We start from the raw sequence: 13,435 nt of genomic DNA, 5'->3' as shown, positions 1-13,435 counted from the left end.
TCCCTTTTTCTAGTCACTACTCTAAGTATCAATATTATTCTACCCAACAAGAAAAATCTGCTGCTCATTGATGCCAGATGCATTGATTTCTATATTTGGGATTAATGGTGCAATGAATATTACAATAATATTTGAATTTTCTGAAAGTATCCTGTCTGCACAGTACATGATAGGTATGTCAACCACAACTTCTATCACTGGCATCCACTAGAATTTGTATATACAGCTCCTGTCATTTCTTTCAGATGTTTCTCATCTCTATTCACTTGCATAAAACTGAATAGCTCTCTGCTGTTTTGGAACAACTACAAGGATTAAGAACCTGTAGATTCAAACACATGGGATGACTGCCTTTAAGCGAGGTCTTGCAATATAATGTTGTCTATCTCATTTCTTTTATAGTATTCTATGAAACTGCATTTTGGTAACTTTTTCTAGTTTTTGTACAGTCAGTAATCACTCTTGTGGTGGAAGACTCATAAAACTCAAACATATATTTTGTCAGTGTCAGAATCATGGTCAGAATCATTTTTAGCTAACTTCTAACAAAGTTAGCAGCCAAAACAGCATAGTTCAGTATACAGTGAGCTGGGTTTTGAATTCTGCCCATATGTGATCAACATCATGAGGTTCACCTGTTAACAGAAGGAAAATGGGTAAAGATAATAATCCAAAGTATAGCGTATTAAGTCACCCGCAGCTCCAAAAGGGTAACTTCTGTCTTGCTCTTCTACTCACAATTTATCACAATGTAGTGATAGTTGCAGTTGCCAGACACTTTGGTGTTTTCGCCAATACTCAGGTGATACTGTGCTGTTGTTTTTAAAAAAAACCCAGGGGGCTTAGTCATAACAAGTACAACTGAATTAATTAAATACTGGTTTCACCAAAATAAACCATAAAATATTTAAGGGGAGGATGTCTTTTGTTGTTCTTCTTGAGTAAGTATTACAATAGCTTAGTTTTTAAAGACAAAGCTAATTAAACTGAATTTTTTGCTTTTATTTCTAGCTCCCCTCCACTTACTGAAAAAGAAGTTGAGGTAAGTATGTTCTTAAACTCATTATTTTAGACATATGCCTCAATTTTAAGTGGTTACTGTAAGTCTAAGGGTGGTTATTAGAATCAGGTAATGGGATTTTTTTTTTTCTCCAAAAACTATTTCTCGGAAAAAAGCCATATTGAGCTCAATCAAAAGAAAAATTTTATGAAATATGGGCAATTGTCCCAGGCAATATAAACTGTAAAAAGACTTAGAGTAGGAATAAATAAAACACTTGTTTGTGCATTCTTTGTAATAAAATATGCATTCATTTTGGAAATCACTATAATCTACTTTAATCTCAATTTTTTTACTACTTTAATGAGACCAGAAACTAAATTAGTTAAATTTCATTTTTGTACTGGCCAATAGGAGCTTTGGGGCAGTTTTTGATGATATCTTGCAGTTAGTTTACATAATTTTTACTTTTTCAGTTCAAGCCAATAATTTTTTTTTGTAGGTTGCTCTTTAGCTTGCTGGCTTTGTTTCTTCTCTTTTTTCATATACTAGTCAAGAAAATGATCTTTATTTACATAGCTCCAATCTAATGGAACTCTTGGTGCCTTGTGCTTTGCAAAGTCTTAATCCTAAGAAATAATGCATTTGGTAAAGAAAGAAACAATCTTTAAAAACAGGGTGCAAGAGAATAAAAATGTTAGCACTTAATCTTTTGCTGGCTTCAGTGATAGGTGTTTATCCCTTAGGTAAAACAATGCTAATGGTGAGCTCATCCCTGGACTTCCTCTGCACAGATTATCTGTTTTAAAACCTTGGGGACCCTTGGAGGAAGTCCAACTAGAAAACAGATCCATTGTGATTCTGATACTTCTGGTAGGCTGCTTCCTTCATTGTGTGTCTGCTCTACTGATCTCCCAGAAAAGCATTCAGGAAAAGAGGCAGCAACACATTTATTCATATTTTAGAGGAAGTAAAGACAAGTAATTTTTTTTAAACAATCTAATTTAAAAAATATTTTCAATTTTCCGTTTCAATACTTATTTAAGCACCAAAGTTTGTTAAACACATACCTTATTCATAACTTGTTATTGGAAATTACATTATTGTGACACTTATTTAAAAGTGCCTTTTTTAATCCAAACAGAATGTATTTGTACAACTTTCCTTGGCCTTTAGAAATGATAGTTATACCTTGGAATCTAGAATTAACCAAGCAGAGAGAGAAAGAAATCTCACTGAAGAGAATGCTGAGAAGGAACTGGAAAACTTTAAAGCAGCCATTATGGTAAGAAAACAACAATAATTTGTTTTCTGAATTATAGCGGACATGAAAGTGCACACACATTTGAAATATGTGTGGCTATGCTTGCTGATACCTGTTGTAAATTCAGCCCCCAAACTTCATTTTCTGCTGCTTGAGCTCCTTACTGTAAGCTGCCTACCACTCTACACAAGAGAGATCATTTTCTACCAGAGTAGGCTACTATTGCTGGAAATGCATAAAGGATGTTGCCCTACGTCTAGCAGACTTCAGGAATAAATACTATGAATTTGCTGTTCAGTTCTTGGAATAAGCCTGTGACAAAGCTAAGAGCATTCAGAACTGCAATTTAAGCACTGATCCATGCTCTCCTGGGCAAGACCTTCTTTAGTGAGGTGTCCAGTTAGGTGAGATACTGGAGTGATCTGAAGCCTGAGTCCTGAGATTTGTGACTTGAAAGACCTTTTAACTGCAGATAGTAGAAGGCGATATAGGAAAGGAAACAGTGAGGATTACTTGAGGAATACATACAATCTCAAGATGAGGTTTTGGGCCTGAATACACTTTCATTCCAGCTGTCCCTGATGTTCTTTTATCAGCAGTAGATTTCAGTCCTTGCCAGCTTTCTCTGGATTTTCTAACTGAAATGACAAATATGTCTTTGAGATGTATCAATTTATGTGCTGTGCACAGTTTTTCCAAAAAAGGAAGGGATGCTTAGATACCATGCTGCTAAATGAAATACCTGTAGACCCAATTTGCATATGACAAGGAGCTGCTGCCATACTTTTGAGAAATAGTTAGGAGAATGTGATCCTCCCATTTACTTTATCAAGAACATCATCAGGCAAGAAAGGATACAATTAAAAAAAGATTGTGATATTTACATCTTTTCATCTGGAATTTCAAATCTGCATTTCCAGATTAATTGTTCCTGAAAAAAAAAGTTTTGAATATTTTGTTGCTCTTCCTTCTGTTCTCTGTTTAAAGACCAAGCAGAAACAACCTATTAAATCTCAGGGGTTTGTTTATTATAGTATTTTGTATACATACACATTGTTACAACTAGTGTATAAGGGCTCTTGAAACTGAAAGCAATTAGTCTGTTAGATTTGACATGTATTTCTGTTAAGAATCCCTAATTAGGCACCAAGGACCATGTTGCCAGCATGGGACACATGTGATCAACTTTTTCCTCCTTTATGCAGTTCACATTCTACAGTCTGGCTTTTACAAGCTTTTTTACATAATTTATAACAAAGTGGAAACTGCCATTCATATGAAAGCTTGTGTTCTATAACAAGCAATTAAATGAAGTGATGGCTTCTGTATAATCTGTATCATATTAGACCTAGACTTGTTCCAATCTCAGTGGGAGTTTATCTTAATTTCTGTAGGACAGGCATATGTTATATGGCTCAATGACAGTTTACCAGTCTTTATGATTTTTTTTATCAATCTTGTGATAATTGATGTTTTATTCAAAAACGCAACTTCAAGAGAAAGCTGATTTACATGAACTTCAGATTTGTTTGAGAAAATAAGCAACTTACAGTTGCCAAGAAAAACCTGAAAGTCTGAAATTCTGTGCATGGTTTTCTCAAACAGATTCCCTTATGCCTTCTTGGGTCTTGCAGTCAAATTTTGGCTGCAATTTGTTATCACACTGGCTTCCGTGATAAATAAGTTTAAGAATTTTTTGTTGTTGCAATTGTTGTCATTGCACCAGATTCATTAGTCACTTGGCTGTGTTTCTACACCAAAAGTTTGCACTACAAATGCAATTTCTCAAATGACTTGACTCAAAAAGTTACTGCACATCACTCCCTTCTTTTGAAGGCGGGAAGAAAAAGAGGAGGAGGAGAGGTTATTCTTTTCACACATCATTTCAATGTGTTGACTTACTCTTGCAGTAATACAAGCGGGAGGTTGCAGAGAACTAGGGCACAATGCAGCTGGTCAAAGGCAGAATTGTGTGAATGGCAACACAATGATTAATTACTAAAGACAACCTCAATGCCAAAACTGGTGCATCCTGAAAATGCACTTTAAGAATATAGGAATCATCCAGCATCACAAAATCTGCCTGTAAGTCTGAAGTAAATTGTATCAGGTTTCCTCATACCAAACTTTTCTGTGAACAGAAAACTCATTCATTGAAGAGGTGTTCACTAAAGCTTTGGCTAATAAAACATCTAAATTCACTCTTGCTTTGATAACTAATCCCAAGGAATTTGTATGCTTTGATGCTTTCCAGTATTAGTCTGAGCTATCGAAGTGATGATATTAATCCAGTGCATAAATGTTCATATTGATTGACAAAAAATGGTTAAGGAATTGCAATTGCTATTTGATTTACAGGCCATATTATTTTTTATTACTCTTACACATTTTGAATTCTTGAGACTATAATGTCTTAGTTTCCAAATAAGTGAAGTATCATGGAACTGAAAGAAAATGGCCTTCTTAATACCTTGTGCTCAGTGAATTAAAATTTTCTTTGTGTTTTGGCAATCATTTTAAGTACTACTTCAAATAAACTTGGTATTTGTAAAGTCCACAGGTAGCGAGGCATGATTCATCATTACTTTCAAAACAAAAAGTCTTGCAAATATACTTAGCCCTCTTTAACTCCTTGAAAGGTGTGCCTGCAGTATGCAGTGAAGCACCATTCCAAAACGGAGCAGCAGCATTCTTTAGGTTATCTATGGTGGTAGTCATGGCACTTGTCTGGGGCTAATATGTCTGTGTGTAGTTCTGCCTAGGCATCTCTACCCCAATTCTGTGGCTCAGGCTACTTCATCTGAAATAAAAGTGGCAAGACATGATGATAAAGCTTATGTATTTTCACTTCAGTCTTCAGCTCATTTATGGCATCACTATGAACACAGAGAAGCTTACCAGAAGCTATTGGAGGATATTGCTGTTCTGCGGCGTTTAGCTGCTAGACTATCTAGTCGTGCTGAGATGGTTGGAGCCGTTCGCCAGGTAAGAACATCCTGGTGTCTAACATGTATCCTGGCTGCACATGTTCACCCTTTCTCTTTTTCAGCCTTAGCTGGAGGTTATATTAGCCCTTTGAATTTTATTTGCCATTTTGACAGATTAAAGATATTTATTGTAGTGTCGGATAAGACACCATTTCAGTTGGAAATAGAATTCAAACAGAAGATTACCCATGAAGCTATTCAACATCTGTACAATAGGAGCACATACATTATCCAGAACTATAGCTGCATCACAAGAAACTTACTTAAAGTCAGTGCAGCACAAATAAGAAAACTTTTCTGGGTCAAAAAGCTCATCTAGTTCAGTCACCTGCCCTTGGCAATAGCTTAGTCAGACAACTATAAAGAGTATAAGAACAGAGCAAGTATAAATGAGAACACAGCAATACCCCCCAGATTCAAGACTGTTGCCTCTGCCCACTAAAGTAACTAGACTGATGGCAGTGACTAAGACCTTCAAGGATTTGAAAACAAATGTACGTATACCACCTAACTAATAAGACAGGCACACAGGCAGACTATATAAATATATGACAAAATAAATTATGATATTCTGTGGATATGTATGAATGCATGTGCATTTGTGTTCTAATTACCTTAGGAATTTTCAGTCATGGAGGTACCAATATTTCTTTAAGAACAACTATTCCAGATTTAGCCCTGACAGGGAGCATCCACATAGAGGCAAATGATTTGTTTGAGAAATGTAGCGGTTACCTGAGTATTCCCCTCTTTTCTTCCTTAGGAGAAGCGTATGTCAAAGGCAACAGAAGTAATGATGCAGTATGTGGAAAATCTGAAAAGAACATATGAAAAGGATCATGCTGAGCTAATGGAGTTCAAGAAACTTGCCAATCAGAATTCTAGCAGAAGCTATGGTGCACCTGGTAAAAAAAATTAAAATTTAAGGGTTTATCTTGCCTCTATACAGAGATGTGTTGGTGCTATTAATGATAAATGTGAAGTATCATGAAACCTGTTCGTGAAGCTCTGATCTACAGGAGTAGATTTCAAAAAGTTACAGATATAACAGTTAAAATATTTCATATAAGACATATTTAATGCTATCGTACAGTAATGTAAAATCACTATCACTTACCAAATTCTGATGAGATCCAATGACATTTTTATTGGCCTCTTGCACATATGTGTAGCTTTTACAGTTTTAATGCAACTACCTCTTAGATGACAGATGATGGCAAATTTTCATTATTAAAAAGTTTTTTTCTTTTTGCAACCTTTTCTTTCCTAGTTTGCTGGAAACTGAAATATGAGTATTTTCTTTGTATATGGAGGTAAATAGTGGGCTTTTGCCTGATCTCAGTACAGATACTAATGGTTCAATTTTTTGCACTTATTTCAAATCTCTTTTGCAGGTGTAATTGAGACCAGGACTGTATGACAGATAAATATGCAGTAACTACAGACCTTGTTTGAAATACAAGCAAGGGCTCTATTCGTATTATTTATAGATATTCATATAGTCTAAGACTGTTCTTTCTCTACTGTTTTTATGCAGAAGATGGAGTACCTCGTTCATCTAGATCCATGTCTCTTACTGTTGGAAAGGTATTTCTACAATATAAAGAAAATGAAAGGGACGTTTTATGTAGTGAAATTTCTTTGTCTATATACGCTCACTTCGATAGGCTGTGTTCAAAACATAGTGCTGGTAAATTCTCAGTGTTGTTCAGGTAATTTAGTGCAAGTGCTTTGTAATTTTGAATACATGATTAAGTATGTCTTTGTGCAATAATGATAATGCTTGCTGTGAATAAAGGGACCTATTTATTTAAGAATAATTGTATTCCAGGACACATACCTGTGCTCCAGAGAATGGCTTAGGTCCTGTGCTTTATTCTAGTTCCTCAGTGAGGAAGCTGAACATTGGATCAAAACTTATTATACGAGTCAGGATTCCATGATCATACCATTTTCATTATCTTAAGAATTATATCATGTTCAGAGTACCTTAGATGTAAACAGTTATTTTTATGTGGGGCTTATTTTTCAGTTAGCCTCCAAGTATCTTGTTTGGTTTGACAAAGCATTCAGAGTGAGAGATTATCTCAGACTGTTTTGGCTTGACCAATTAATAACTTTAACATGGCCAGTGTTCCATTTCTGCAAAAATCCAAGTGGTTTTTTTATTTGCTTGGGTTGTAGTCCTTTAGGTTTAGTTTATTCCTGCCACCTCTGAGTGCTGGGTAGAAAGAATTAGAGCACAGAGCATGCTGAGGACAAGACTGGGTTTCAGAATGATATCCAGATAAGTTGAAAAAGAAGTCCCCCCAAAAGAAGAAATTCAACAAGGACAAGTAAAAATATTAAATATTTGTAAATATTAAAAATTTCCCCCAAAATAATAACGGGGGGGGACACCCACAAACACTAGAATAAACTGCATAACATGGCTGCAGACCCCCCAATATAGTTTTTCAGAGGCTCATTAGGTAAACATCTGTCATTAATGAATAGGTATAGTTGGTTTCGTCTAGAACCAGAATCATGGAGTAGGTGACTCTTCTATATTTACTGAATCTGTGTTTAACTACTTTCCTGTAAAGTTATCTAGAGCAGAATCTTAGAAGTGTTTGGATATGCACTAAGATGAAGCAGTTAGATGCTTGGATTTTTTACTCAGTTGGAAGCATAGATTTTACTAGGCTGTATATCACAGGATGAAGCATTTGGTTACCTAATGACAGCAAAAACTTACATGATCTGTACTTGAGCTAGAATGTATTGTGTACAGCTAGCATGTGTTTATCATATAAAGAATTTCCATGGTCTTTGGGAAATGTAAGCAATGTTGCATGATGCTAGATAGATATCTAACAACTCAAGGGTGGGGAAGAAGGCACTGCTCTTTAGTGGAGGGAACGGATGTTATTGTTTCTGAAAGTTATAATTTGTAGGTTTAGAAATAATTATATATCTTAGTGGGTACAGTATATCATAATGGTCACAAAGCAAGAGAAGAGTTTCATGTGTAACTTCATTATTTTCAGGTCATTGTGACACTGGCACTTTTCCCACTATCATTATACACCTGGTTTAACCAAAGATAATAGCCTCTAATAAGAACTGACAATATCAACTCAGAACATACCTGTTGTGTGACTTACACTATTGGGCTTTCAGTGTGGAGGGAAAAGAATAGCATCCCTGTACAACACCTCATTTCACATTAAGCACGTGCCATACCAGACAGTACTAGAGGAATTTTTGGGGAAAACCACAGCCCTAACAGCCATTTATCTTAATTTTGCTCCCAACTCTCCTTTCCCCCAAGGGACATTAACCTACATCTTTGCCACACCCATTAACTTGCAGAATTGTTCTTCAGTCTATCTTGTTGTATGACAGGAAAAAAAAAATGTTGTTTCTCACAGAATATGCCTCGGAGGAGAGTCAGTGTTGCTGTTGTTCCTAAATTTAACTCCTTAAACATTCCTGGTCAGTCACCAACAGCTTCACCCATACCTTCAATGCCATCCCTGGTAAGTAAAACCCACATTTTAAATACACTACTTTTTGTCTAAACCACTTTTGCATGGGGCCAAGCCATAGTTACTAAAAAAATGTAAGCCCTTTCATTGGTTTAACTTGTTTTGACTTCGTCCTAGAGAAGGGGATGGACAAAGGTTATTTCTGTTGTGTAAGGGAAATATGCTTTCAGAATCTACCACCATAAATGATCACTTCGGACACAGAGCTGAATAGGGCTAGCTGGTGATTCAGAGGCATTGGACATTAGTTGAGGCAATTTGCCTTTTAATCTGTAGTAACATACTGGGACGTTTCAAGTAGTAAAAATAGTTGTCCACTATAGGAGAGAAATTTTAACTAGAAGCCATAGAAGATGATTGGACTGCTTCTCTTCATTGCCAAAAAGTCCACTAAACAGAAAAACATATAGAAAAGTATGTGGTACAAATTTAGAGGTTCTGTGATGATCTGGGATTAGTGGAGCTATCAGCCTCTTGACTTTTTGTTTATAAAATTTTTAATAAATTAAATTAGGATCTAATCTGAACCTAATAAATCTATATAAATGCTTTGGAGAAAAACTGCAAGATATACCAACTGTTCACAGATGAGCTGTGATGGCACATAACCTGAAAATTATGCAGTTTTCTGTTAAAAACATAGGGCTATTTAAATGAGGGGGTTTGCTGAGAAGCTAAATCCATTTTAGTTTTAAGAAAACAATCTGTTTGTGCAATTTAGTTATTAAGTACTCAGAGTCAGTTGTTTCAGGAACCAAGTGTGGGTTTTTTACCATGATTTATTATGATTTATTTTTGTTTAAAATTTTCCAACAAAAACTCAGCTAAGAAACTTATATTCCTAGGATAATATGGAGAGAAGCAATAGAGTAATTTTACAGTTCAGTGATCAATATATGAAGAAGAAAGTCTTCTTCAAAATAAGGAGGGTAGAAGGGAATGTCACAGAAAATGTGCGAGTCTGTAGTTTACTGTGGTTAGTGGGAGTAATTTGGAAGCTCCGTGTTACAGATACCTTGCTTATGGGTGTGGGAAGAAAACCTAAGCAGCACATTGACTTTGTCATTTTACTGAAGACTCATTTGAAATTAATTCATGGATGTAACATATATTGCTGTTTTTCACTTACAGTCTGAGTCACCTGGTAATGGAAGAAGCAATCTAACATCTACTCCTGTTCTGCCAGCACTTTTAGAAAAGTAAGTTTTCTCTAGGTCATCTTGTTACCTATTAAATCCTAGTATGAAATGAAAATGATATAATTTCTATCTTTCCTAACAGAAGTTATATCAAGGCATAAGGTATTGAAATCAGTGACACAATATTGACTTAGGTTGATTCATGATCTGGTAACTGTATTTTATTACATCACCATCATATTGTTCTTTTCATGTTCAAAGAGTTTACACGCAGTATCTCAGAACTAAATTGAGCCTGCTACGATCATTGGAACTCATCAAGTAAAAAAATGCAGCAGATTATGCATTTACACATTTGAGTAGGCCTGCCTTCAGAACTTGACAAAACTAAGAGTATTACATGCAATGCACATGGCTTTTATCTATTTATTTATTTAATATATTTCCTGGAACAAATTAATGCTGTATCTAAAGTTGGCTATGAGCAACCCTGGTTATGAATATTTCTTAACTTGACTATCCCAGTAATAGAAGTTAGTGTTTTGCCCTTACCTTTTCGACATGTTGCCAGCTGGTAAGAGTCATATTTTGAAATACTATGATATCCAGTGTCCTACAGCTTTTTAAATTTATATGAATAAACATAAGTATAATTTATCAAAGTATAATTTATCATAATATTATTTATCATAATATTAGATCATCAGAATTTTGCAGAAGTCAAAACAATTATTAAATTGAGTAGTAATTCCTTTTTTAGTATAAAATGAATTGAACATTCAACTAAACTAAAGCATTAGGTTTGAGATTTTAGTTTTAACAACCTGCAATTTTAGTTTTAACAGCCAGAGAAGGCTGCATTTTAAAATGAAAAAATAGATACATGAAAGAGATTTTTTTTTAGCCTAGTAACAAGCAAATACCTCAATATCTATATTTTCCTAGTAACTATAAATTGCAAAAATATTATTTATTAAAACATTTGCCCTTTTGACTCTATATTACTTACCATTAGTGTAGATGTCCTGGCTGGATTAAGGTGTGCTGTTGTTAGGCATTTTCCATAATAGTTTCATGAGTCATTCCATGGGTTTAAATAGTACCACTTTCGGAGCAAAATAATAGTTATATGAACAAGGAAAGCTAAGAATTGTTCTGCTGGAAAGCATGTACATCTGAACATTTCTGGAAAGAACTTTTAAGTTGTTTCAGTTGAAATTCATGTAGACATGTAATTTAATTTTATACAAGTTATTCAAATGTAAAGCCCCTATATTAATAGAATACCAAGGTGGGCAATATGAAAACATGTGAGACTGGGATGAGAAGTGAAGGCATACTCAAGCTGTTCTACAAGGTCTTAGTAAACAGTTACCATTATGGATACAGGTACTGGTGCATTTGCAAACCCTTGTGTGTATATACTTTATTTGTATGTATAATCAGCCCAGATAGCAAAAATAAAAAATTGTCAGGCACTTTTCCAAATACTTATCTCTTTCAGGAAATGTCGTACATTCTAAGGGAGTTGGTTGCTGATGTTTCAACAGTAAAACTTACTAAAACATCATGTTGATTTTTGTTGTTATTGTTACTACTACTACTACTACTTCAGTAGTTTAGACTATTTACAATATCACAATAAAATATCTGTAATACTAATTTAAATTAAAGTTTTTTAGGATGTTTTAAACGTGCAAATTAAAAGCTTTAAAATATGTAGATCTCACATCAGTACAGAATATTGAATTTCATGTGCTTTAGATTAGTGCTGAGGCAGGACAAAATTTATCTTATGTCTTTGTTTTTTCTCTGTGCTTTACTAAGAATGAAAATATGCAACAACTGGGAAAACAAAAACGGTGAACTATGACACTAGTTGTTACAATTCAACAGAGCTCTGCAAGATTTAGACCATCTTTTGAAACTGTACAGAAACTCTAAAAAAAACCCATCCAACCAAAAAAACCCTTATCAGTATTTCTTATTGGATCTTAAGAAAACAAATCATGTTATCAAGTAACAGAAGTAGAACTTGAAATTCAAGTTTGAGCATAAGTATGTATGCATGGGCCAGCTGCTATAGTAGTGTAAAATTATATAGTTCAGCAGTTTTCTATATTTAAGCACTTGAAGCTTACACTCATGATTTGTTTAAAGTCCAAGTGAAAATAATGTCTACTGTTAATACAACTTCTTGAGAGAAAATCCATTGCCCACAGATGGGGTCAGTCAGGACAAATTATTCTGCCATTGATTTTAGTGCCAGAAAAATAAGGCCTACAAAAAGGGTTAGATTCTAGAAGTTGAAATGGGATCCACTGTTGAGCTTATTAAACCTTGACTTTGATAGATTTGCTAAGTCATGTGTGAATCGCTTAAACTCTTTGTCTCAGACTTAAATAAATAAGGGCAGGTGAACACTGCAGAAAGAGAGCAATATACAATGGCTTATTTTTAGGCTAAATGCTGGAAGCTTTTACTTTAGAAAAGTTTTAGTGACAAAAGCTATGTATGAGTTTGTATTTTCTTAACCTCTACATCAGTTCAGTGTATAAAGTCAGCAGAAGGGAGTACCTAAAAGGCAAATAAAAAAAAAAATTATTAAATTAGTATTTGGTATTATTTCTATTATTTTCCTCTGATGTAGCAGGCTACAATTTCTAAGATGATTTTTAGAAAGTCGAGGGAAGTGTTTTCAAGAATAGCAAATAAATGCCATGGATAAGCCAGGAAACAAATGCTCTTTTCTTTTTTAAAGAAGAAACAAAATGCAAGTTTTAATACCTTAGAAACATTTTAATTACTGCTCCTAAACGACAACATTTGGAAACTAAAATTTTGCTTAGTGTTTTATTTTTTTGTTTAGAAAGACATTTCATTTCTCCGATGTACATTGCAGAAGAAAAATCAGGAGTCACAAAATTGCGTGTTATTATTCTTGTTCAGTAGTATACTCCAAATACAATACATTTCAGTGGTTTTCTATTTGTCTGTTTCTTTTGCCTTGGCAGTGGAAAGACTAATGGAGAGCCTGAGTGTGAAACCTCTACTTCTGTGCTGACACAGAGTGGGTTGGAAGAGATCAATCCTGAAACTAAAGCCAAGATAGAAGAGGAAGCATATAACAAAGGGTGGGAATATTTTATGTGAACTAAATCTGTAAATGTGCTACCAGATGAGGACATATGTTTTTTATAATGTCATTTAAGATGCAAAATGAGTGACATCATCCATATGAGCTCCTAGAAGATGGTCATAATTGAAGCAATGTGGGAAACAATGCAAGTGAGCTTCACTCATTGTATTTGCATCATAGCTTTCATCCTTTATTGATGTTAGCCAAACTTTGGGACAGTAGTTAGAGATTCTGAGCTGGGTGGGTGTTTTTATGTCAATAGTGTTCAGCTTCATGATAAGATAATCCAAAACAACTTTCTAAAATGTTTATTCTCAAAAGTATACATGGAAATGAGTAAAAAGTATCAACTCTTGCAGTAAACTTGTGTTGTTTG

The 13,435-nt window shown here is 34.6% G+C and overlaps 1 protein-coding gene across 6 annotated transcripts in view; it reads left to right on the top strand.

The window, feature by feature from the left end:
- Positions 1-13,435, top strand: part of IRAG1 (inositol 1,4,5-triphosphate receptor associated 1) — an 80,005-nt gene that overhangs the window by 61,198 nt on the left and 5,372 nt on the right. For all 6 annotated transcript variants that reach the window (XM_075048081.1, XM_075048085.1, XM_075048084.1 and 3 more), the window contains 8 exons: positions 1,012-1,042; positions 2,145-2,285; positions 5,118-5,249; positions 6,015-6,156; positions 6,789-6,838; positions 8,665-8,772; positions 9,913-9,980; positions 12,935-13,054. In XM_075048081.1, the coding sequence (XP_074904182.1) occupies positions 1,012-1,042; positions 2,145-2,285; positions 5,118-5,249; positions 6,015-6,156; positions 6,789-6,838; positions 8,665-8,772; positions 9,913-9,980; positions 12,935-13,054 (792 nt within the window). The remainder of the gene's footprint in view (positions 1-1,011; positions 1,043-2,144; positions 2,286-5,117; positions 5,250-6,014; positions 6,157-6,788; positions 6,839-8,664; positions 8,773-9,912; positions 9,981-12,934; positions 13,055-13,435) is intronic.

Source organism: Buteo buteo, chromosome 16 (assembly GCF_964188355.1).
Source record: "Buteo buteo chromosome 16, bButBut1.hap1.1, whole genome shotgun sequence".
Taxonomy (NCBI): Eukaryota; Metazoa; Chordata; class Aves; order Accipitriformes; family Accipitridae; genus Buteo; species Buteo buteo.
Note: the sequence above shows the minus strand (reverse complement) of the source record. Positions and strands in the feature narration are given on the sequence as shown.